The 24691-nt window shown below is 34.2% G+C and overlaps 5 protein-coding genes across 5 annotated transcripts; all 5 read left to right on the top strand.

Annotated features, from left to right (window-relative positions):
* Positions 1–502: 502 nt before the first annotated feature.
* LOC145571525 (mitochondrial import inner membrane translocase subunit TIM22-4-like) lies at positions 503–4561 on the top strand. Its single transcript, XM_081630559.1, has 4 exons — positions 503–836; positions 1570–1760; positions 1841–1913; positions 4239–4561. Exons 1-4 carry the CDS (start codon positions 674–676, stop codon positions 4322–4324), a joined length of 513 nt encoding a protein of 170 aa, XP_081486685.1. The 5' UTR covers positions 503–673; the 3' UTR covers positions 4325–4561.
* Positions 4562–5923: 1362 nt separating this feature from the next.
* On the top strand, positions 5924–10276 carry LOC145571524 (cinnamoyl-CoA reductase 2-like). The gene is made up of 6 exons (XM_081630558.1): positions 5924–6076; positions 6167–6339; positions 6432–6617; positions 8025–8187; positions 9415–9601; positions 9883–10276. Exons 1-6 carry the CDS (start codon positions 5962–5964, stop codon positions 10025–10027), a joined length of 969 nt encoding a protein of 322 aa, XP_081486684.1. The 5' UTR covers positions 5924–5961; the 3' UTR covers positions 10028–10276.
* Positions 10277–11788: 1512 nt separating this feature from the next.
* LOC145571523 (gamma-interferon-responsive lysosomal thiol protein-like) lies at positions 11789–14174 on the top strand. Its single transcript, XM_081630557.1, has 5 exons — positions 11789–12046; positions 12121–12186; positions 12467–12607; positions 13740–13832; positions 13943–14174. Exons 1-5 carry the CDS (start codon positions 11789–11791, stop codon positions 14099–14101), a joined length of 717 nt encoding a protein of 238 aa, XP_081486683.1. The 3' UTR covers positions 14102–14174.
* Positions 14175–15092: 918 nt separating this feature from the next.
* LOC145571522 (gamma-interferon-responsive lysosomal thiol protein-like) lies at positions 15093–16941 on the top strand. The gene is made up of 5 exons (XM_081630556.1): positions 15093–15480; positions 15618–15683; positions 15838–15978; positions 16071–16163; positions 16349–16941. The coding sequence occupies exons 1-5, from the start codon at positions 15226–15228 to the stop codon at positions 16550–16552; spliced, it is 759 nt and encodes a 252-aa protein (XP_081486682.1). The 5' UTR covers positions 15093–15225; the 3' UTR covers positions 16553–16941.
* A 479-nt stretch (positions 16942–17420) lies between these two features.
* On the top strand, positions 17421–21087 carry LOC145571521 (gamma-interferon-responsive lysosomal thiol protein-like). Its single transcript, XM_081630555.1, has 5 exons — positions 17421–17866; positions 17970–18035; positions 18845–18985; positions 20346–20438; positions 20550–21087. Exons 1-5 carry the CDS (start codon positions 17606–17608, stop codon positions 20751–20753), a joined length of 765 nt encoding a protein of 254 aa, XP_081486681.1. The 5' UTR covers positions 17421–17605; the 3' UTR covers positions 20754–21087.
* Positions 21088–24691: the final 3604 nt, after the last annotated feature.

Genomic DNA, 24691 nt, shown 5'->3' with positions numbered 1-24691 from the left:
ATCCACCACTGCTACGATAAAGCTATCATCTGGTCAAACATAAAAATCATATTACTCTAGACATACTTTTATTCCAATATAGCCATATAAGCACATTCATTTAGAGTCTGTTTACATTTACTGAGCTGAGATGAAATGAATTGAACTGAACTGAATAGAGGTGAAATAAATATTTTATAAGAGAAAGAAATTAGGAGTTGAACTAAACTGAATTAAACTGATTGGAGCTGAACTGAACTGAAATTAAGCTGAAGTAAATAAGCCCTTAATCTTGAAAAATAAAAATACTATAATGTTGAGTAAAAATAATTTCACTTCAGGCTAAATTAATTTATGTTCAACAAAAATTTAGTGCAAATTCAGTAAAAATAATTTCCTATTGGGTAATTCGTGTCGGGTCAGTCCGAATATCCAACTACCCAAGCCCGTCTGAAACCTGAAAGGTAGTCGGCTAATCTCGCGCTCTCTTTCTCTCTTTTTTCGCAAGAAATACATTTTGCTGAATTACGCTCGTTCTCAGCGCAGGCAGCACCATCTTCATCATTCTTTCATTACCGAGTAACAATTCAAGAACAGAGAGATTAAAAGAAGGTAATTACATTAGCCCTCTTCTTCTGGAATTCCATGATTCTTGAGTTGACTCGGTACTGAGTTGAGTGAAATCGAAGCATCAATGAGTAGCAACTCGGAAGTTGAATCTACAAATGCTCCCAGTGGAGCACCACCAATACAAAAACCCCAAATAGAAAGCATTCACCTTCCTACCGCTGAAGAAGTTCATGGCCAAGACATCTGGAATAACTGCGCTGTTCGCAGTGTCGTCAGTGGTGTAATGGGTATAATTCTTAAATTTCTTATCTTTCATTTTTGTTCATAGTATTTGGATTTTATGGCATTTTGGGATTGTTTTGTTTTTTGCTTTTAGTATTTGATCAGTTATTTTTTGGGAAGTTTAGTTCTTTGGGTTTTTAATGGTAGTGCACACCAGGTGTATGATGAAATTCCTGAACCAAATTTGTCAATCTCATGTTTCATTTTTGACACTATGTTTGTTCAAATGGCTAATTTTGTATTGAGATTATAATGATATGAGTTACAGAGTATGTGATATAGTGAAAATGATTCAATGGACGTGATTTTGTTACCATGGAATAATGTGGTAGATGAGTGGAAACAAATGCGTACTTCCTACATATAAAAATAGTTGGGATTATGCTAGTGTAATTTGAATGCATAATGTGATGACTAAATTTGAAGAGAGGTAGTAGTTTTTAATGACAATGTGTTACTTAGGATATGCTTAGAAGCGGTAGGACATTAGTTTGTGAATGAACACTGATTTTGTCATCATTTCCATCTGATATAAGTATATCATCTCAATGTCTCAATCCAAAATGATGGCAATGGTATTTAAGTGGTTATTTGAAATGTAATGTATGGGAAGAATGATAGTGAACAACATTCGGCTTTCCTTTTAGTTTATGTATTTCGTCAATAGTTTTGTAGCCACTTCAGACTTAAGCTCTCTTGAATCTTATGGTGTTGTTGCTCCTTTTGGAAATTTTGTAGGAGGTGGGCTTGGGGTGATGATGGGGATATTTTTTGCGGCATTGGAAAATCCCATCATGCAAGATACAATGACAACTAGGCAGCAAATTGCTTATACAGCAAAACAGATGGGTCAGAGGAGTTGGGGTAATTGCAAGACATTTGCATTGATGGGCTGTGTTTTCTCAGCTGCGGAATGTGTTGTTGAAAAGGTACTTTCTTATCCGAGAATGTTTCATGAGTGACTTTTACATGCAAATGTATTAGAGACTAATTATTGTTTTGATTGAAGTATCGAGCGAAACATGACACCACAAATACAGTGGTCGCTGGATGTGTGACCGGAGGTGCAATTTCGGCAAGAGGTTTGATATCAGCATTTATCTCCCTTACACTCACATGTTTAATATTTGTTGCTGAATCTTATTGATAGAGTTATATATTTCAGTGATAGAGTTGTCTTTGAATGTTTATTATGTGTATGCATGATGGTTTGATTCGTGTAGTGACATGTTTGATCAAATTTATTATTAGATTTATCTGAGCTTAGGTTCTGATGTAGGGCTCCTTGCGGCACAAGGAGTTCTTTGTTACTTGTAGCATCCTTTTTTTTTACCAAAAAGCCAAGTGTTTGGACTTGGTCCACTAATAGTATAGGCCTTTTGTAAACGTTCATACTTCCTCCATTTCTTTATAGTTGCAACACACATTTTATCACGGTATTTACGGTATTTAAGAAAAGTGGAACTCACATGATATAATACACTTAAAATGGGGTTAAGACGTTGTTAGGAGTATAATCAGGTGGGCCATGGACTTTAAATAAAGGTAATAGTATAATTTCACTATTAAAATCTTCCTTTTATAGTGTACATGTTAGGGTTTGTGAGTGCACATAGCGGAAGTAGATGTAGAGATTGATAAAATAATTAGGAGAAAGATAAAAGCAAGATAAACATGGGAAAAATGCTCAATAGAGGCAAAAAAAATCCACGATGACGAGCACCCAAAATAATCCACTATATAAAAATAGAAGAGTACAAGAACCCTTGAAAGAGTGAGTAGTATAAGAGAACTCTCACTATAAGAACTCATAAAGGAGTAGTGCAAAGATAGGAATAGTGGATTTGCTGAGAGGTGTATGGTACAAGGAGGTGTAGTATGTAGGAAGGTTAGTGTATATGGTATATGTTCTTATGTGTAGGTCTTGAATGCCCATGACTCATATTCATAGTTGTAAATGGAAATTAGAAGAAATGGCCGGAAAATTCTAGAAATTCTTTCATTATTCTTGATGTTGTAGAAAATTCACGAACCATGTATTATATTCTATTTGCTTCCAATGTCAATATTGCTCTTGAACGTTCAAGTAGGTTATTATTCTAGAGAAATCATGAGCAAATAATGATCTTGCTTGATCATTTCAGAACCTTCTAGAATATACACAATACTCCACCAAAATAATGCGCCTATATAATTTGGGTCATACCCAACATGTTGCAACTATTGTGACATTACCATTTTAGGGAAGTGTTACATCTATAAAAAAAACGGAAGAAGTATTTTATAATGTGTATTTCATTGTTTCATGATTTGGAAGGAGTACATACTTCATAGAAATATCAAACAAGTTCCCCTCTTAGGCTCATGCATCATGCCATGAAAAAACACTACAAAAACTTGTTGGAAGGTTCTAGATGATTTCTTGGATGCTTGATTACCCATAACATAAAATTGATAAGTATTTTTACCTGATGCTATGGAGAGTCCCCACCCTAGTATATGCAGGGTTCAACTTTTTAACCCCACCTGTGGCGGGAACCTGATGCTGGATGCTGCCGTTAAGAGACATGGTTTCAGTGCTCAAGTGGCATTTAAATGAGTCCCTTTCTTCTCAGCCCCCCCCCCCCCCCCCCCCCCCCCCAGTCCCTAATGTAGATGCCAGCATGTCTTCGTGTTGGGTTTATAATTTTTTCTTTGATTTCACTGAGTTTAGTTGTATGTTTGTTGGGTTCAGTGTGTTCTTAGTTTTTCTAAGATAGGTGATACTTTCCATATTTTCTATTATAGTAATCATTCCACCTCCATCTTATACTCACTACTTTTATAGTTTTATGTATAATCCTGGACTTGTAACAAGCCCCCTCATTAGACTTGATTCTCTTGAATATTAGGTAATATGGTATACACTTGATTTCCCAGACTTGCTATAAGGAATCCTTGTGTGGCTGGGATTTATATAAGAAGGGGGGGGGGGGGGGGGGGGGGGGGAGGGGAAGACACCAATGAAGAGTTGATTGTAGGAGGAAAGAAATGATCCAGCAAAGAGGTTATGCAATTTATGATTGTACTTGTAATTTTCTCAGTTCACATACTAATGATGTCTTCTGTTGTAACTATTACCGTTCTAAGAATTTTTTTTATTTTCACTAGAGGACGCTCAATCTATCGAATACCAGATGCTGTAGTTGTGTCTTGGTAGAAATTGTTATATGCACCCGGGTGTAAGGTGCAACCAAGGGTATTATTTGTTTATTTCGACGATTATTACTCATTTTATCATCAAATGAACAAATAAGTATCCAAATATACTTGGTGTACCGTACACCCGGGTGTATATAACAATCTCTCGTGTCTTGGTATGATTTTAATTTTTGTTTTGTAACTTACCCTTGCCATGTATATTTTAGGTGGTCCTCAAGCTGCTTGCATTGGTTGTGCTGGCTTTGCTGCATTTTCAGTTGCCATAGAGAAGGTGATGGAGAGATATGAATGATTAAACAGCATGTTGCTGATTGCTCTGTACTAGAGGGCTAATGCCCGTTTAGGTAGTTGCTAATTTCTATAGTTTGCTATACATCTTAGCCTGAATGTTCTCTTGGGATCATTAACATATATTACTCCATAATTCCTATAATTTGTCAGCATATTTTTAATGTTACACTAAATTAAATTAGTGGCATACCAATTTTATTTTCTGGAAGAAGGTATTGCCCTAAGTATTTGCTTGTGACATTGTATTAGTACAACTGAAATAAAATTTTGTTGAATGCTCACCATATCAAATCATATTCTTCAAGCATGCAAATGCGGTAACTTACAGACATTGCAAATTGAAGCACAAAACGAATCAAGCAAAAAAGGATATTGATGTTGGTGCAAGTTTGGGTAATAGAAATGTAACAATTGCCTTGAAGAATCATGGGAGTTACCGTGATCTATTTGCATTTGGTAAAAGCACAAGTGATGACAAATATTTGCAGTTGGTAAAATACTAGATTAAACCCCGTACAATGCACGGTTGTTAAATAATTCTAATGACAATAAATTTTACCAAAAAGAATGGATATAAATATTATAAATAGACTTAGTAATAAAAAGTATGAAATATTGTGAAAGAAATTTATTAAACATATAATAGTTATAATGGGCAATTTGATATTTAAGGACATTTATTTTAGATTTTATATAAACTAAAAGTCATAATTTAATTACAATAAGTTTTTTTAGTAAGTGATTTTGGAGGGAAAACTTTTTATAATGTTTTGCCAAGTGTTCTCTAAGTTTCGTCTTTAGTATAATGTAATTGATTGATTGATGATTTGCATTTGGTAAAAGCACAAGTGATCTATGTACTCAGTACTCCAATTATTCATCATTATTCTAATTCTTTATACCCGTGTTGTATACTTCTACCTCATTGTAACGATTACCACCAGAGTTGGTGGGGAACTCACCTTGTGACTTTGAGGTTACGAGTTCGAGCCCCACCAACTATAAAAGGCTTGGGAGTAGGGGGATTAGTAGGTGGGATAAGGATAAAAATGATGTTGTTTTTTATTCGGTACGAATTGGGAATTATATAGGGATAAATAAGAAATTTACTTAACTACCCTTACTCATATTTCTCCTCTTCCTTCCTTCTTTTCTTCATTAAGGATAAAAATGTATTTTGTCTCATTAATTTTATCCTCATCCCTTATACCACCTCCCCTAGTTATTATTTTGGAGGGATAACTTGCATTTCTATCCCTATCGTCACCTCCTAAGTTATCTTTATCCCCTAAACAAACAAAAGAATATTAAATTATCCTTATCCCCTAAACAAACAAAAGAATATTTAAATCCCTTCCTCTTATCCTAATCTGGTATCTTTCTATTTAGGATGCGTTCTATTCACCTGATTTTTACTTATCTTAATTTATCCGAACTTATTAGCCCTTATTACAACTTATTTGAACTTATTTTTCTTGAACTTATCTTATCTAAACTTATTAACCTTTATATGAATTTATTAACCCTGAAATAAGTGAAAATAAAGTGAACAGAATTAATATCTCTCGAAAGAGACACCTTCTAAGTGATCTAACAAGGTTCGAAACAACCACACTCCTAATACTCATTCCAGCGATAATGTCCGACGATAAATTGGTATGCGTCACCGGCGGTAGTGGCTACATTGGGTCACAGCTAGTCTCTCTCCTCCTCTCTCGCAACTACACCGTTCACGCCACTGTCAAAGACCTCAGTTCCGTTTTCTCTCTCCTCTTCTTCATCACTCAATTTCATCAACTCTTGAATTTCGTCAATTAACACTAGATTTTTGTTTGATTTTCAGATGATGAGAAGGAAACGAAGCATCTAGAAGCTCTAGAAGGCGCTGAATCTCGTCTCCGATTGTTCCAAATCGATCTTCTCGATTACGATTCCATTGTCGCCGCCGTCTCTGGTGTCTCCGGCGTTTTTCACCTTGCTTCCCCTTGTATTGTCGATCAAGTTCATGATCCTGAGGTTTTGATTTTGATTTTCCTTTTTTTTTTGTTTCATTTTATTGATATTTGATTAACTACTTATAAAATTGGAAAATTTTGAGTGATAAACAGACGCAATTGCTTAATCCAGCAATTAAAGGGACGAATAATGTACTGAAAGCTGCGAAAGCGGCAGGTGTAAAGCGTGTGGTTTTGACTTCTTCTATTTCTGCAATTACGCCGAGTCCGAATTGGCCTGCTGATGTTGTTAAGGGAGAAGATTGTTGGACTGATATTGAGTTTTGTAAGCAGAATGGGGTAATTTACTTAATTTTAATAATAGTTGTTAATTTAAATGACTTGTTGCTTTTGTGGTGTGTTAATGCTACTTAAGTTAGTTGTTCAATTATATTATAATTGCGGATTTGGACTTTATGATGACCGTGTTTCCGGCCATGTAAGCTCAATGGTTGCTTTAAAATTTATGGTCAGAGTTGTTAGGATAGTTCAAGGGTTTACAATGATGTTATTTCAGTTTGATTATGCAAACTATGGCCCTGTTTATTGTTAGCATTTGAGATAGCGATTAGTGTTTTGACCCATCAAAACACTATTAGAAAAAAATTGAGAGTGTTTGGCAAGGTAGCGGCAATGTATATAAAGGCTCAAGGCGCACCAAGGCGTTTTGGAGTACCTTGCGCCCAAGGCGCGCCTCATTGAAGTGAGGTGCATATAATAAGAAATAAAAAAAATTCTGAAAAAGCTCTTTGTGCGACTCAGGCTGCGCCTTGGAGCGCCTCAAGCTGCGCATTGGTGCAAGCTCCGCATTGGTGCGCCTAGGCGCGCCTCTGTGCGCGCCTTAGCTGGGCCTCATTGAAGTCGCCTCGCCTAGACCATAAAAAGCGCATGACCTCTAACGCCTTGCGCCTCAGCGCCTTAGGCGCGCTTTTTTGGGTAGCGGTTCTAGTAACGGTTAGCGATAAAGGTAGCGTTTAGGTAGTTTTTTTCAAACGTTAAGAATAGTAGCGTTTGGAAGTAGCGGGTAGCGTTTGACAAATTTTTATTACTTTTTAAACAATGTTTATATGAATTTTGATATATTTTAATATTGCAACCGCTACTTTTGTCAAACACTCATACTATCAACTCTTACTTTGACAGCTAACCTCTACCCACTACTAATTGACCGCTACTCGCTACTTTAACAGCTACCCGCTAATCGACCGCTAAAAGCTACCCGCTACCGCTACTTTTGCCAAACAGGACCTATATGCGTTTACATGGTATAAAGTATACTCCCTTGTGGCCTTATCTAATTTCATTTGATCAAATTATTGTTAGACTTTAGGTCATTTTGTTGTGTTAATGCAATATTGTTTGTGAAGTTAAAATCTATACAAAATTGATCCAATGTAATTGAAATTTTGGTATGTGTAAAAGTGGCTATTGATAAAATGGATCTGTTGGAGTTTTAGATTTTAATAATGTTGTAAAAAACATTGTGCAATGCTTAAATGAAAATTGCGGGTCTGGTTTTAAGATTTGAGTATCTAGGCTGTTAAGGTGATTCTTCTACTCAAGAGTCAAGTCTACTGGTTATTCTATTTTGTTATAACATCTCTTAGTTCCGGATATATGTTACTTTCGACTGCAACAGAACATGTCTTTATTGGTTCTTGGCGGTGTTGTGCACTTGTGCTAACAAAAATTGATTTCTTGTTCTAGTTGTGGTATCCACTTTCCAAGACATTGGCTGAAAAAGCAGCTTGGGAGTTTGCTAAGGAGAATGGCTTGGACATGGTGGTGGTAAATCCTGGCACTGTGATGGGGCCAATTCTCCCACCCACGTTAAATGCAAGTATGCTAATGATACTACGCCTTCTTCAGGGTAATGATATCTATCTGACCAGATTTTACATGTAACTCACCAGCTTTATATCTTCTAATTTTCCCTTCATATTTGACCAACTCGACAATCTCTATTGAGTAATGTTTATCTTGAGTAGTGACCTTCACAAATCATGCCTCTGGCATGATTAAGGTTCAATTGTTATATTAAGTGTGAATGCGAGGTTGTAAATCGTGTAGCGACACGATTTCTGTTTCTTGAAGAATTAATGTTGTATACACCTTGCTAGACCCTGCACTGCTGGGATGTTCCGTGAGGTTGTTTTGGATTTGAAAACCATTAGAATTTCAAACGTAGGTTTGCTTGTAAGTCAGCAATAAGGACAATAATTAGATAGAAAGCATCTAAATCTGCTTGTGTTTCAAGTATCCTTCACACAGATTAAGGACCCCTATGTTTAGGAAAAGAGAAGGTCAATTATAAAGTGTTTTTTATTATTATTTTTTAAAAATATATACATTTTATAATAATTATTATTAAGAATAGAACTCTTTGTTCTAGTTATTGCATCCACTTCTGAGTCATTGGCTGTAAAAAGGAACTTAAGAGTTTGCTGAAGAGAATGGTTTGAACGTGGTCGTGGTTAACCTTGGCACTGTTATGGGGCCTGTTCTCTGATCTCACCCATGTGAAAATGTGAAATACAAACAGTGTAGTGCGTCTTCTCTATATTCAGGGTAATAATTGCTAGATATTTTCAAAATCTTACATATAGTTTAGGCCTATGTTGTCTTCCAGCTTTTTCTTCATATTTGATTATTTGACAGTCATCTTTCAGTAATTTTTACATCCCTTGAAAATGATGGATCAAATACAGCATCTCTCTAAATCGCATTTTTTTTTTTACTATTGATGTTCAATACAGAGTAGTACTCCATACAACTGTAAAGGTGATTGAAACAACTGCTTTGTAGTTAAAAGCTTAAGGTGCCCTGGTATATACATTGTCTTTTAGTTTTACAATATTGACTTGGGAGAGATTCTTCCGCATCAGTCTTCTCACAATTTTCCAAGTATAATTTGTTTTGTTATGATCTATGGAGTACAAATTGAAACTAATCTAAAATTTTGGTCCACCTAACTTGTCTTTTTAAAATAAACTCTGCAAAAGTAATGAGGGAAAATGATTCAAATCTGCTTGCATTTCAGTTCATACATACTCCATTTACAGTCAAGATACTTATTTTTAGTGTTTCCAAATTGCAGGCTGCACTGAAACATACGAAAATTTCTTTATGGGATCTGTTCATGTTAAGGATGTGACCCTGGCACACCTTTTAGTATATGAAAACAAGTCTGCTACTGGAAGACACTTGTGCGTGGAAGCTATATCACACTATGGTGACTTTGCTGCCAAAGTGGCAGAGCTATTACCGGAATATAATGTGCCAAGGTAATTTGCTATACTATCATTAAAGTAACTTGTTTACTGTATCTTTTCAACTGTCAGGCAAGCATTATTGTACTAAATTTGTGATAATAATGTAGGTCTTGACGATCTGGGATTGCAACCTGAGTTTGTAATCTTTGCATCGCAAGTTTGTAATATTACAACTATCTAGAGCCGCTTTACCTATTAGTACCTAGCAGTTGCTTAACATCATGGCCCCTTTTGGCCTTTTCTTTATCATGAGATTTAAAATTTAGGCCTCAATCCCTCTTCCATCTGTACAGGTTGCCAAGAGATACACAGCCGGGGCTGTTGAGGGCCAAAGATGCATCAAAGAAATTGATTGATTTAGGTCTTCAATTCATACCAATGGAGCAAATAATCAAGGAGTCTGTTGAGAGCTTAAAGAGCAAAGGATATTTATCGTGAACATGCTTTTTAGAGTCTTTCCTTATTAGCCCTAAGATCAAAAGCTATGTCTTAATAAGCCATGCAGTTTACAGCTGAGTGTTTGTATACTGTAATATGATTTTGTACTAGGTGTTCTAGCAACCCTAGATTGAACTAGAACTTGTATTGGGCCTTAACGTTTGAGAGTTCAACTCATAAGGAATAAATATATGACTATTTTGGCCATATAGCTTCATCAAATAATTCTGATGCCGAATCTGTCTCTACGCTATGTTCTCTGCTTCATCAGATACCTGCTGTGTATTTTTTATTCTATCTTATGCAGAACAGTAGCATAAGCTGTATGTATTGTAAGCATACAGCTTCATCGAGTAATTCTGCTGCCTGATCTGTCTCTATGCTCTGCTCTCTGTTTCATCATTAGCTGTGTATATAATTTATTCTATCTTATACAGAACAGTAGCATAAGAGTTCTCCATTACTCCTTGAAGCCAATATCGGTGATATGTATAAGTGTGCAACATTCCCAGTGTTTATTAGAAGGTACAGGCTGTTCTTTGCTATGAGATAGTGCATTCAGTTTTGGAAATAGATTTTCCGAGAATAACATCTCACTATCTCAACAATTGCACTACTGTGAAATAGTGTTATTTTAAGACTTAACTAAGATATTAGCTTTCGTGAAAGAGGGTCTCAATTAGGAAAGAGGAGGTATGCTCTTATTTGGTATATAAAATTTTGAAAATGGCATGTTACTGTTCTCTTGTTGAAAATAATTACGATTCTTGCGAAGAAGATAGTGGACCATTACATTTCATCAGCTTCCACTTATTTTAGTTCTACTTTTAGTAATTTGAAGATGAATGGCATGCTGTTACAACGTTATTTCTCCATGAGGATGCTGGATGCATGGTATGTTTTTTCTTTTCTTTATTATTTTTAACCATTGCTGCGTTTACTGTCAAAAAGTGAAAGGTTATTCCTATTTCTAAAGAAAGAGATATGGGTGTAAGTCAAATTTCATTATTCCCCATTACTCTTTAGACTTGTAATAGTTTATTTTTCATATCTCTATGTCAAGAGATCTGAAAAATAAACTATTACAAGTCTCATCAGATTTTACTGAGTCCTGCATACTGTATGTATTTCCATTATTTAACATTTACAGTAATATAGTCCAATTTTGTTATTATGATGACAGATAAGAGAGATGGATATGCCATGCATCTAGGAGTACATTCTAAAGTATGAAGGTGATTCTTGAACCCTCAGGCTATGCACCATGCTGATGCGTGACTAGTGTGTGCACCTCTTTTATCGGAGGGTGCATGCCTGCATGGTACTTCCACCAGAATGCACATACTAGAAGCTCTAGAACTATTCATTATCTCTTATGCACTATTATTCACCCTGTTTCCTACATCATAGTCGATAAATACACTAGGAGAACATAAGTGTCAGTGAAACATTCCTGCACGTCTTGCAATTTCCTCATTCACTCTGTAACACAGTAGTGGGAAGAGTTGTGCTATAAATGTCAGAATATTAGTGCTTAATGATGTGAACTTAATCCTAAAATAAGTCACTCGATCAAAAATGACAAAAAACAAATTTATGGTCTTTAATACATCAGTGATACACTTCAAACCTTGGGGGTTTCCTAAAGTGGAAAATGATGTCGGGAAACAAAACCGAAACATTCTTACACTATAAATACCAGTACTGGTATATCTCCATTCTTCATTCTTTGCAAAATCCTCTGTTCTATTGACTGCAACAATGGCTTCATTACTTCTGCAGTGCTGTTTCTCTCTCTTTGCATACCTATCAATGATTCAAATCTGCTTAGGGAATACAAATACGGCGGGAAATGTAAAGTTGGATTTGTACTATGAGAGCTTGTGTCCATTCAGTGCTAAGTTCATCATGCGCAAACTCCCAGTCATCTTTGAGAATGGATTGATGGACATTGTTGATCTTCGCCTTTTTCCTTGGGGCAATGCCAAGCTTGCTTCCAATAACTCCATCACTTGTCAGGTCTAATTTCATCTACATTTATTCCCCACTCTTTTACTTCTGATTTTTGCTAAATATTTAAAATTTCATTTCAGCATGGTCCTAAGGAATGCTTACTTAATACTGTTGAAGCCTGTGCCATTTATGCGTGGCCCAATGTGGTAATCTCTCTTATTTTTTTGCCTTTTTTTTGTGGAAGTAAAATAAAGCATTGTAATTTCTTGAGTTTCACTTCTAAGCTGCTGATTTATCTATGTACTTAAATTTCTTCTACGTTCTTTTGCCTATTGTTTTCAAAGTGTATCTTTTGTGCAGACAAGCGAATGTGTTTTTGCATTCATTTTCTCAGCAGTCTAAAATTGTGTCTTTTGGTGTAGTAAATTGAATGTTATTTATGTAATTGAACATCTTACTTACCATGCGGATTTGACTCTTTGACAGGATGTCCATGTCCCATTTATTACTTGTGTTGAGAGTCAGGCTTCTGCGGGCAAGTACAAGGAATGGGAAGCTTGTTTTAAGGAGTTGGGTTTGGATCCAGAACCTGTTAATACGTGTTACAAGGGTGAAGGTGGCAAACAGGTTAGCCTTTTTTTTTTTTGTGCTATATCTTTGTTTCATGCAAGCTTGTCATGTTCATGTAATCCAGAATTAACCTTCACTTTGCTATATATGCTTCCTTTATACTTTTTCTTGGAGAGTATTTCACTATTTTGGATAGTCGATTAGCCAAATGTGTTCCTATCAATCAGGGTCTAAAGAATAGAACTTACTCCATGTCACTAACTTAAGGCTGCATAGTAGTATGGAATCTGTAGATTGAGCAATGAGCATTACTTACTCTGCTGTAATTAGGAGCCTCGTGGTAGGCATTTGAGTGATGGTGATGACATTTGTATAGTTTGAAGTTTTATAGTTCCTTTTCTTGTCAAGGTGCATGTGGATAATTTGTAGTTTTATTGATCTTGAGAAATCATATCTGGGTTTATATTGTTTCTGTATCATTTTTCTACAGGATAAAATCTTGGTATTTTGGGAATTCCTATATGCTGTAAATAGCTTGATGCAAGCAAGCCAAATGTATGTGCCAAGATATACTCTAGAGCTTGCAAGCTGCATGTGCTCCCTTTATTCTTATCAGGATGTTATGAAGGAATAATATTCTGAAATTTTAACGCATGCTATTGAAATTTACCTGTTTATTCGACCCTTTCTATTCTGTCAACTGTTTGGCATATCTGTAAGAACGAATAGTCATGTACACTTCTAGTTGAGAGTTCGAAGAATCATAGAAGCAGCTGAACTACTCGTAGTTCTATCATGCTTGGAAGCTTGCTTCTATTCTGGAGTTAAGAATCAGTGTTATACTAGATGTGAATACTATCGAGAATCATAGCTCCTGTTTCAGTTTTCTTATCTTAAGTTAACATACATCTCTCTTCTGAATATAAATTTTATATATCCTTTGATGGATAGGGTAGTTTTTATTAGATGGTATGTGACTGACTGCCAGAATGTGTAATCATTTTGACCCTGGCTAGCATTAGAACAGTTACATTTGCAGAAGAAAATTAGTTGTATAAGTTACTCGTACTCTATAAACAACTTTAAGCTGGCGAGTCAGGGAATTATTCTACTGGTATAATCTCTATGTTGGCTTCTTTGTTTCTGTCTTGGGTTATTGGCTGAATTTAACTCTCCAAATTCCATGCAGCTTGAGCTAATATACGCAAATCTAACTGCCTCACTCAAACCTCCTCATGTATATGTGCCCTGGGTAGTTGTTGATGGAAAACCTCTTGAAGATGTGAGTAAATCCAATTCTGTTATTCTTTTTACTGATCTTCCTTTTCTTTCTTCAGAACGATTAATAACTTTTAAGTTATAATAACTTCTGTTGAACTTTCCATGTTATAGGATTATGAAAACTTCATTAGTCACATCTGCAAAGCTTACAAAGGGATTCCACCTACTGCTTGCGTGAAAACATCCTTAGCAAGTGCTCCCAAGGGAGGAGTTCATGCTCTTCCCCTGTCTGATACGGAAAACAAACCCCAGAGGACCCGTTTCAAATGAAAATTTGGTCCTTTGTAGCGTCATGGATGGAGTAGATGATATAAATCCTGCTGTCATGTAAAGACAGTGTGGTTGTTTTGGTGAAAGGAAATCATAGGAGGCATATAGCTGCTATGTAATTAACGAACTTTATATGTTGTGTAAAACTGTCAAATTTCATATGGCTTTTTATTCGCAGTTACAGCAATGTTTGTTTAATCCTGTGTCCGTATACCAGTTTAACACTGCAGGTTTTCTTTGATAGTGGAATAAGGTTCAAAATCTCAATAGTTGAATAAGGTTTGTTTGATAGTGGAATAAGGTTTCTTCACCTCAACGTAGCGATATAGCACAGAAAAAGAAAATCATACTCTCTCTTAGCATAAACATAAAATGGAAATGGTCAGAATAATCAGAATAATTTCCATTTAGTAAAAATATGCGGGGAGCGTGAAACGTTTTGCACCTGTAGACCTTTAGTTGATCTAGCACATGTAGAGGTGCATCCTAAAACTTTTTTTAGCTGAGATGCACGAAACAACACCGTTTTGGCATATGATGCATTAAACAATGTCGTTGTTGCATGCTGTCCGCAAAAGTAACAAAAGTAAATGCCCAAATTGATAAGATACCACTTAAGTTACCATACATCAGTTAACAGCATCAGCCCAATTTTCTGACTAGATTCACCCAGAATCTGGCCTAGTTCATTTGCCTTAATCCACCTTATCTCAATTGGTCGAATCATCATCTGTAGCCATCAAAGAGTCCAACACGTCTTGCAATGTCTCTAATTCAATCAATAAAGCAATTACATTTGGAAAAACTACAGTATGCTGTAATAAAAGTCAGAAAATTAGTGTCATCTGATGTAAACTACTACGCTTATCCACTCAACAAATTATAAAAAATCAGTTGAACAAATCAAACTACCTAAGCAAATATCTGAATCTTGTGTGTACTATACTTAAACCACAAAGATTCCTCAAACTAACACTATAATGGTGGGCCAAAAATCTGATAGATTCTCACACTGCCACCTCTACTCCCCTAACATCCACACACATCAATATAAGTAGCAATACTGATGTAATTATGTTACCTAGTTGATCTCCATACTTTGTAATTTCTCTGTTTTTACAAAGATGGCTTTGATTTTGCGACGGTGTTTCTATGTTCTTGCATACTTAGCTGTGATTCAAGTGTGCTTAGGAAGTCCAAATTCGGCGAAAAAGGTGCCTTTAGACTTGTATTATGAGAGCTTGTGTCCTTATTGTGCCAATTTCATCCTCAATGAGCTTCCCATCATATTCGAGAATGGGTTGATTGATATTGTTGATCTTCGCCTTTTTCCTTGGGGAAACGCCAAGCTCATCTCCAACAACTCTTTCATTTGCCAGGTCTGTATTACTGTATTCAACTTTTTAGTGCAAATGAAAAAGTCTGAAACATCAATTGTTTAGAAACAGAGGGAGTAAATTATCGTAGAATACTATTAAGACTGATTAATTGTTTTTGATTGATGATTTCATTTCAGCATGGTCCTAATGAATGCTTATTTAATACAATTGAAGCTTGTGCTATTGATGCTTGGCCTAATCTGGTAAATCTCTTTTGAGTTCATGATCTTTTTGATCAATTTTATAGCAGTTGAATAATTGAATCTAATACGTAGTATGTAATACAAGTATAATTTACAGCCGTCTCAAACATTAGGTCTTGTACTAATTTATAACCTGAATCTAACCCTTTGACAGGAAGATCACTTCCCATTTATTACATGTGTTGAGAGTCAGGTTTCTGAGGGCAAGTACACTGAATGGGAAACTTGTTTCAAGGAGTTGGGTTTGGATCCAAAACCTGTGATTAGTTGTTACAATGGTGAACATGGCAAAAAGGTCAGTCATCTTTGGTGCTCTATATTCACAGTTTCTTGCTAGTTTGTCTGTAAATGTAGTCCGAAATTGACTCATCAAGTTCCATCATACAGCTTCAGCTAAAATATGCAACTTTAACTGCTGCACTCAAACCTCCTCATAGATATGTGCCTTGGGTAGTTGTGGCTGGAGAACCCCTTCTTGAGGTGAGAACTATCATTTCTGCTGTCCTCAATACTGCAAATTCTATGTCGCGGCCTGCAAGTTTCATACACGTACACACAGGCACATGTACAACACTGTCCGAGTAGTGTACATTAGATGTGTTCTGTCATCATCATTTCTTTGTTCAAGATGATTAATATCCTTTTTTTTTCCTTCTATGTTATAGGACTATGAAAACTTTACCAGTTACATATGCAAAGCTTACAAAGGACCTCCACCTAGTGCTTGCAAGAAAGCATCATTTGCAAGTGTTCTGAGAGGAAAGACTAATCAAGATCACCCTGTCTGCTACACAGAACAGACTGCAAAGATGCAATTCCTGGTAAATATTTGGTCTTCCATAACATCATGGATTGATCAAATGATATAAATCAAGTCCTGTCATGTGAAAGACATCGCAGTGGTTTTTGTTTAATGTGTCTATTACCATCTAGGCGTGTAGCTTTATGTAAATAACAACCTTGTCTGTTTTTAGAGTGTTATTGAATTATGAGTTTTGTATTGGCACCAGTATAACCCTGCAAGCTCCTTGATGATGTGAGCAGGTTGTTCAAATCTTAGTAGATGGAGTAAGTAATGTAATGATCTCTTTTCGAGATAAGGTAGGTTGATCAGTGAGATGTAATTCATGCCAATATCCTGCTGCTTAGTATAATGAGCTAAAAGTTGCTTGTAAATTAAAGATGATGGTGTACATGTCCTCCGGCCAACATTGTTGCCATTCATGACTTTGTTATCCTCTTAACCCTGAATTGGCCAAGGTTCTCAATGATTTCAATAATCATCTTGAGTTAGTAACCGTTACACCTCTTCACAACTTTGTACGTTTGAGTATGTCACTTAATTGGATTGAAGACATTGATCCTTTTCAAACATTTAGATTGGTTAAAGAAGTTAGGATGGTTACTTTGCCTATCATGCAAGATGAACGAACAATGTGGCAATGTACCCAGTATGGCACGCAAATGAAAGATGATCCCTTTCATTACTCTAACTAAACTTCCAATGCAACTTCTAAAGGAATACATAATTTCCCGTAATTTTTAGGTACACCCGGGTGTATGATAGAATTTGCTAAACATTTATCATCATTCTTTTTAGTTTTGACCTTCATATCACCAATTAATTACAAACCCACATCTAAGCTTTCATTCCTTTTACTCTGAATACCTTTTTATATACACCCGAGTATACAATAAAATCTACATCGGCAAAAAAAAAAAAATTGGCAAGTATTAATACAGCCCATTTCCTAAACTAGGTTCATCACAACCTGATGAAGTTCATTTTCCCTCCATTCTCTGTCTCTCTTTCTTCCACATTGCACATTTGCATGCAACAAAACCATCAATAAATCAATCAAAAACCCTTAAATTTCAAAATTAAAACTAAATCTTTTCCAGAATCCTCAGTTCATCCAAAAATGGCGTCTCCAAATCTTCGAACAATTTTCTCTCTCCTTCTCACATACCTAACAATCACCCAAATCTGCTCAGCAACTTCAAATTCTGCAGAAAAAGTGAAGCTGGATTTGTACTACGAAAGCTTGTGTCCGTACAGTGCTGACTTCATCATCAACGACCTCGCAATCATCTTCCAAAACGGTATAATCGACATCGTTGACCTTCGCCTTTTTCCTTGGGGCAATGCTAAGCTAACTTCCAAAAATTCCTTTACTTGCCAGGTTTGATTGATTCAACATTTTTTCATTTTTATCGATTTTATCGAAATTGAATTTGATTAATGGTGATTTATTGATTTTGATTGACGATTAATGGGGATTTCAGCATGGTCCTAATGAATGTTTGCTTAATACTGTTGAAGCTTGTGCCATTCATGCTTGGCCTAATCTGGTACATTTTCTTCTCCTAATAATTTTTGCCTTTATTTTACCTAATTTATCATATATTTTGAAATTATTTGATACATTTCTTAAATTAGGGTTAATTTAGCATTGCTTGGCAAAATCAAATATTTATTTCTGTTACTCGTCGATTGATGCAACTAATGTTTGATTTTGCTTAATATTTCTAGTTTTAGCTCCTTACATACACTGCAAACCTAAAGTTGGTATATAGTTCTGCGGATTATTTCTCTAATACTTTTAATACAACTTTTAACACTTTAGAATTTGGAATAATTTGGTAGATCTGCATTTTTGTGTTTGTGAAGTATTTCTTGAAATTTATACATATTTGGTCTAGTTTCATCTACTTATAGCTCACATCATTTTGCTTAAATTGTCTTGTTTTATTTTATAGATCAATGTTTTTGTTTAAATGTTTCAATTTGAGATCATAATATCAGTTTTGGTCTAAATTTGAATTGATATGATATGATATGGAATTTAATCTGGTGGGACTGCTGAGTTCAATAGCTGCATTTTTTTGTGAAGTTTGGCTGGTGGGGGTTCATCTAAATACACCAATTTCAGATAATTTTGTTTAAATTTTTGCGCTTGCTATGCCAATTGTTTTGAATTGTTTCTTATCAGAGCATGTAGGTAATTGAGAGTGTGATTTGCATGTATCTTAGCCATTTTGTTTAAAGTTTGCACTCCTTTTATAAACTAGTCTCGATTTGTGTCTTCTTATATGGATGGAAGAATCTGCTTTCTGTAAAACAGAAGCTAATGTATGTTGTGGATCAAACTCTTTGGCAGGATGACCACTTCCCGTTTATTACTTGCGTTGAGAGTCTTGTTTATGAAGGCAAGTACTATCAGTGGGAAACTTGTTTCAAGGAATTGGGGTTGGATCCAGAACCTATTACTGATTGTTACAAGAGTGAAGCTGGAAAGAAGGTCAGTCTTCTATGGGACAGAATTTTCATTGTTTCATGCTAGCATCTGTTGCTAATACGAGTATAAACCAAAATCTACCTTATTTTTGCGCCATACGTTAGTTCTCAGTTTTCATCTTTAGCAATATAAGAAGCCTATAAGGCGAAGGTTATTTGTATGTGAAGGAATATTGAAGTAAAATCGATAAAAATATTTGTGAAGGAATATTGAAGGTGGTAGTTATTGGAAGTTGGTCTAAAGGTGGTAGTTATTGGAAGCCTATAAGAAGCCTATAATGCGAGTGTGAGCAATATAGGAAGCCTATAGAACTTCACTCTTCTCTATTAGTAAATTTAATAACAGTTGGTAAAAAATAAAAAAAAAAAAAGAAGTTATAAAATTTTAGAGTATTTTTTAATTGAGTAATTAAAAACCGGTTGATTAGTACTTGTATAATTGTACTCCGTGTTATCTTCAAAAGTTAAGATAGCATTTTATTAAAAATAAATAAATAAAAAGGATAAGATGTTTTTTTTTTCCAATTTAAGATGGTAGTTAAAAGTTGAGAGGGGTAATTCACTAATTTGTGAAGGTGAAATTTATCACCCAAAATCCCCTTTCACTTTATATGTAGGATTTTATACAATTTAATTACTACAAGTATAAAAGAACAGGAGCAGGCTTGCTGCATCTATTTGAGAGCATTTTCACATGTGTTCTGAAGTTTTTCATTTATTCTCATCAAGAGATCCATGAAGGAATGAAGATATTTGGAAGAAAGTTGGAGTTGTGGATATTGATCTAAGGACGATATAAGGAAGGTGAAGGGTTTGTTTATTTGACTTGATGGATATCTCAAACGAGCCAAGAAAGATCAAAGATGACTTGGATGGAGGGAGTTAAAAAGGACATGAAGAAAGTGGGCTTGGAAGAGGATCTTTGTGGATGACCATAGGAGAAAATTCTCTATTCATGTTGTCGACTCTTTGACTTTAGTAATAAGGCTTTGGCGGTGATGGTGGTGGTGTATTCTTCTATGAATGAATATTCTGATGGTTTAAAAGAAGGCTTTTATAAGAATTTACCTTTTTGTTCAGCTCTTTCTATTCTGGCTAACATGATATAGTTAAAGAACAATGCATACTATCTAATTTGACAGTTTGACACATGAAGAATTAATAAAACACCTTAAACTCTCAGTTTTATAACTTTTGGAAGGTATTAATTTTTGTTATAAGGTAAGTGTATGTGAACTGTAATTTGGAGAGTCTTGCTCTTCTGTTTCAGTTTTCTTGGTATATGCTTTATGGGTAGCTATTTATGTATTTTCTATTGTTTCTGCCTTCTGTTAATTGAATTTAACATATCAAGTTCCATGCAGCTTGAGCTAAAGTACGCAGCTCTAACTGATGCCCTCAAACCTCCGCATAAATACGTGCCTTGGGTTGTTGTGGATGGAAAACCACTCCTCGAGGTGAGAAATGTCCATTATTCTGTCCTCATAACTGAAGTTTTTTTTTTTTTTTTTTCTCTTTATTTTCATGAAAATGAATAACTAATTCTTGTATAAATCTCTATGTTATAGGATTTTGAAGACTTTATAACCTACATATGTAAAGCGTATAAAGGACCACAACCTAGTGCCTGTAATGTGGTATCCTTTGCAAGTGCTGTTACAAAGAAGGCTAGTCATGTTCACCTTGTTTCCTACACAGAACAGACCACAAAGGCGACACTCTTAATGAAAATGTGGTCCTTCATACAATCGTGGATGGATCTGATGGTCTAAATCATGCTATTATGTAAAATAGTCTTTTTGTTTTCTTTTCTTCGCCTCAAGAAGCCATAAAGGCTTTCATGAAGTACCGGTAATGCTGTATATAACGTTTGTTGCAGAATTTGTTAAATTCGTGAATGTTGTCTATGTAAACCAGCTGTCCAGCTGTTCTTTCGCAAGTCTGCGAGTTTCGTTGTGTGGAAGAAGGTTGTTCAGAATCTCAGCAGATATTTTTTAATTACTTCAGCTTAAATTAGCAATTGAAATTGTAATATCTCAGATTGGCACAAACAGTCAATCCAGTTTATTGTCTATTGGTACTCGTATTAGATGTCTTACTTCATAACTTGGCCTACCTCAAATCATATCTAGTATACTGTATACTCGTAATTTGGTAGACATCGAGTTCAAATCCAATTTAAATTCAACCAATTTTTACATTAATTTAAAGAAAAGTTGTCAAAAACTACTCTCTTAATAGGTAAATTTGTTAAAAACTACTTGCTAAAAAGTTTTATAAAACCCACTAAATTTAAAAAGTTTCCTTTTTTTCATTTTACGATAACTGATTCTGGCAAGTGGAACTCATTTGTTATTTTATCTCCAAAAAAATCCTCACCCTCGTATATATTAACCACCTTCCTCTTCTTTACAAAAACTCAATTCAAAAAACCAAATCATTTTTCCTTCTTCAACCGGTGATTTTCACAAAGATTTGGGTTTTAAGATTGAGTTTTTACTAGTAGAGGAGGGTTGGTTAATATATACGAGAGTGATGATTTTATTTTGGAAGGAAAATAACAAATGGGTCCTTCTCGCCGGAATTTGTTGTCGGGAAATGAAAAAAGGTAGACTTACACAAACTTTTAAGATTTAAAGGATAAGTTTTTAGTTCCTGACAATTTTTCTTAATCTAATCCAAATTAAAAATCGCGATGAACTTTTTTGGTAGTTGTATTTAAACTTGCTGAAACAACACAAATCGATTTAAACCATTGTCTATATAAGGTTATTGATATTAATTGAATATAAAATTATCGGGTTCTCCATCATATGCCCCTGAGTTTTTTGTTTATTCACCATATACCCTTGAACTTTTTTAAATTCATCATATACCCCCGAGTTTTTAAGAAAATACACCATATACCTTTAATGATTGTTAATTTCGTTAATCATTAGAGTTAATTAGGAACTAAAACCACCCTAAATACATTCCCTACCCTCGAAACCACCTACATTCCTTTTTCCCACCCCCCAAAAACCACCCTAAATTTCCTTTTTTCATCCTTAAAATTAATCATACGAATATGGTTTTGGAGATTTGAAATGGTTTTGGGGACTGGAGAAAGAAAATGAGTGGTTTTGGGATAAGGGAGAGAGATTTAAGGTGGTTTCAATATATAATTAATCAAATTCAACTTATCTTATTTTCATTAGGGGTATATGGTAAATTTGAAAATTTTCATGGATATATGGTGAATAAACAAAAAAACTCGGGGTATATGATGAAAAAAAATTACTTGTACTAGTGTATCAAATTGTTGAACTTGAGGTTGTTGTTATCAAGAATAAACTTGTAATTTCTCTCAAATCACACAACTTTGCCTATATCCATATGCATAAAATCAGAATCATTAGCACATTCCCTTTATTACCTCATTTCTCTCAACATTCCCACTAACACATACCCTATTTCTTTAACCCCTAATACAGATTGTTTGAATGACCCGAATGAAAGAACATTCCTCTTATATAGGGATAGGAATGTTTTGTTAAGCTTGATAAGATAGAGAAATTATGGAAAAATGAAGACTTTATTATAAATATAAGTAGAGACGATAATTACTCTAAAACTAGTTGGTTACATCCGGATCGTGATCAAATTAAGGTTAATGTAGCAGCTTTTGTGCCTAAAAAAGGTAGTGTTTGTTTGGGCGTAGTTATTAGGGACGAGTAGTGAAAGCTGCTAATAGTGGCTACATAGAAGACAAGCTATCGCTGATTCCTGAAACGAAAGAGGCTGCAACAACTCGAGACAGGGTGAATCTTACTAGTTACTTTGTCTACCATAATGTTGTGCTTGAATGCAACTATTTGATTGTAGTACATGCTATCAGACTAAAGATAAAGGGTAATGCTTCTATTTTCCAAATCTACAAGAATATTAGTAGAATATGTGATGGTTTTCTTAGTTTCAATTGTATTCATGTACTTCGGGCAAGAAATGTTATTACTCATTTATCAGCTAAAATTAAAATAGGCTCTTATATGAAATGTATTCATTTAAACTTTGGCGGAACTTGTCTATAACTAATACTAAAATAATTACCGTTAATATCACCACTGTACATGTGTCACCTTCTTATAAAAAATTTTCCCTCCTAAACTATTTGTGATATTATTCTCACTTTTTTTTTCCTTTTCAAAATAAAGCTAATATTTGAAAATTATTGATTAATTATACATTTTTCTAAAAGTTTTTACGACTAAAATGGCTAATTACACAATTTATTAGTGATAGTAGAGTTTGGATTATTTTTCCCCCTTTATTAATTGTTCAAGTTTTCTATAATGAATCAAAAATGAATGCTAACATTTTAAAATTTTTATTATAACTGTGAAGTTAATTAGAATATTTTTTAGCTTAATTAATCTAACTAAAGGGATCGATCACGATTTATTATGTTTTGCTTAAAATATTTATATTACACATGTACAAGTAAGTTTTTAATTATTTAAACGTGCATCGCATGGGATTAGCCTAGTGACTTATTAAATTAATGGCTTTAAAAAAACGATAAAAAGTAGAAAATTTTATCTCTTAGCGTTTTTGTTGTTTGTTAATACACTGATAAAGTTTTACGTAATTTTTTAATTAATAAATATTTTAATATAATCTATTTATGTATATTTTATGTCTTATATATTTTAATTAACATTATTTTAAAAACTTATACACTTTTATAACAATGTATTCATACAGTTTTAAGTAATTTGTTAATATATAAATATTTAAATGTAATTTATTTGCGTATGTTTTATATCATATATATTTTAAGTTTTTTTTAAAAAAACAAATAGATCACTTGACACGTGTTCACTGAGGGCCCTACTAACGGATTCCATCCAAGAATCTATTAACTGGTCATAAAATACAATTTTTCAGTTTTTTTTTGTGGTGTTAAAATAAAATTTTGAGATTTTGTGGCGTTATAATCCAATTTTTCAAAAATTTGTGGTGTTATTTTCTAAAAAAAACCATATTTTAATTAAATTTATTTTCAAAAACTTATACACTTTCATAATAATGTACTCTTAAGAAATAAATCCTACCATAAAGTATTGCTTTTTTGAGTTGTAATAATTTGTACAAACTAAAATCTAAATTCTAAATGAAGTGTAAAGATGTTATCCAATGAATAAAACTAAAATAATAAAGTACAAAATATTGTTTTATGCTTTAAATAACCAAGAATCAAGAAAAGAAGGTAATGTTATATGTATTGTGATGAATACATTATTGCGATATATTTAGAATATCTGCGTATAAAAGAACATTATTTACAATTTATAAATGTGTACCCTAAACCATTTGTTTACCTTGTTTAATTTTTTAACAGGGAAACTAGCAGAGTGATGGACTTATTTATAGAAAAAAATAATAAGAGACGTGTGAAACAGTATAAGTGAATCCAATTCTAAATTGGTGTTTGACATGAATTTATTTTGGTTATATGTATGCTAGAAATCGCCTTGATTAGATTAAGGTAGAGACGTCCAAAATACATTAAATTAGTTTATTTTTGCTATGTTTGGATGCTTTATTTTTGTTGGTAATTGCAATTATAAGTAATATAAAGTTTTGAATGGGAAATATGATATTAAAATTCCAAAACATATATTAATGTAAAACACACATATTTGTTTGCGCATATATGTGCAATATATAA

This window comes from Chenopodium album, chromosome 12 (genome assembly GCF_948465745.1).
Source record: "Chenopodium album chromosome 12, dcCheAlbu1.1, whole genome shotgun sequence".
Classification (NCBI taxonomy): domain Eukaryota; kingdom Viridiplantae; phylum Streptophyta; class Magnoliopsida; order Caryophyllales; family Amaranthaceae; genus Chenopodium; species Chenopodium album.
This window is presented reverse-complemented; position numbering and strand designations above follow the sequence as displayed.

Excerpts from the sequence above, each read along its gene's own strand:
- LOC145571525 (XM_081630559.1), top strand. The coding sequence starts at position 674 with ATGAGTAGCAACTCGGAAGTTGAATCTACAAATGCTCCCAGTGGAGCA. Across the intron at positions 837-1,569 it reads TGTCGTCAGTGGTGTAATGG|GAGGTGGGCTTGGGGTGATG; the intron begins GTATAATTCTTA and ends GAAATTTTGTAG. Across the intron at positions 1,914-4,238 it reads AGGTGCAATTTCGGCAAGAG|GTGGTCCTCAAGCTGCTTGC; the intron begins GTTTGATATCAG and ends TGTATATTTTAG.
- LOC145571524 (XM_081630558.1), top strand. The coding sequence starts at position 5,962 with ATGTCCGACGATAAATTGGTATGCGTCACCGGCGGTAGTGGCTACATT. Across the intron at positions 6,340-6,431 it reads ATCAAGTTCATGATCCTGAG|ACGCAATTGCTTAATCCAGC; the intron begins GTTTTGATTTTG and ends AGTGATAAACAG. Across the intron at positions 6,618-8,024 it reads AGTTTTGTAAGCAGAATGGG|TTGTGGTATCCACTTTCCAA; the intron begins GTAATTTACTTA and ends TTCTTGTTCTAG.
- LOC145571523 (XM_081630557.1), top strand. The coding sequence starts at position 11,789 with ATGGCTTCATTACTTCTGCAGTGCTGTTTCTCTCTCTTTGCATACCTA. Across the intron at positions 12,047-12,120 it reads ATAACTCCATCACTTGTCAG|CATGGTCCTAAGGAATGCTT; the intron begins GTCTAATTTCAT and ends ATTTCATTTCAG. Across the intron at positions 13,833-13,942 it reads ATGGAAAACCTCTTGAAGAT|GATTATGAAAACTTCATTAG; the intron begins GTGAGTAAATCC and ends TCCATGTTATAG.
- LOC145571522 (XM_081630556.1), top strand. The coding sequence starts at position 15,226 with ATGGCTTTGATTTTGCGACGGTGTTTCTATGTTCTTGCATACTTAGCT. Across the intron at positions 15,684-15,837 it reads TTGATGCTTGGCCTAATCTG|GAAGATCACTTCCCATTTAT; the intron begins GTAAATCTCTTT and ends ACCCTTTGACAG. Across the intron at positions 16,164-16,348 it reads CTGGAGAACCCCTTCTTGAG|GACTATGAAAACTTTACCAG; the intron begins GTGAGAACTATC and ends TCTATGTTATAG.
- LOC145571521 (XM_081630555.1), top strand. The coding sequence starts at position 17,606 with ATGGCGTCTCCAAATCTTCGAACAATTTTCTCTCTCCTTCTCACATAC. Across the intron at positions 18,036-18,844 it reads TTCATGCTTGGCCTAATCTG|GATGACCACTTCCCGTTTAT; the intron begins GTACATTTTCTT and ends ACTCTTTGGCAG. Across the intron at positions 18,986-20,345 it reads AGAGTGAAGCTGGAAAGAAG|CTTGAGCTAAAGTACGCAGC; the intron begins GTCAGTCTTCTA and ends AGTTCCATGCAG.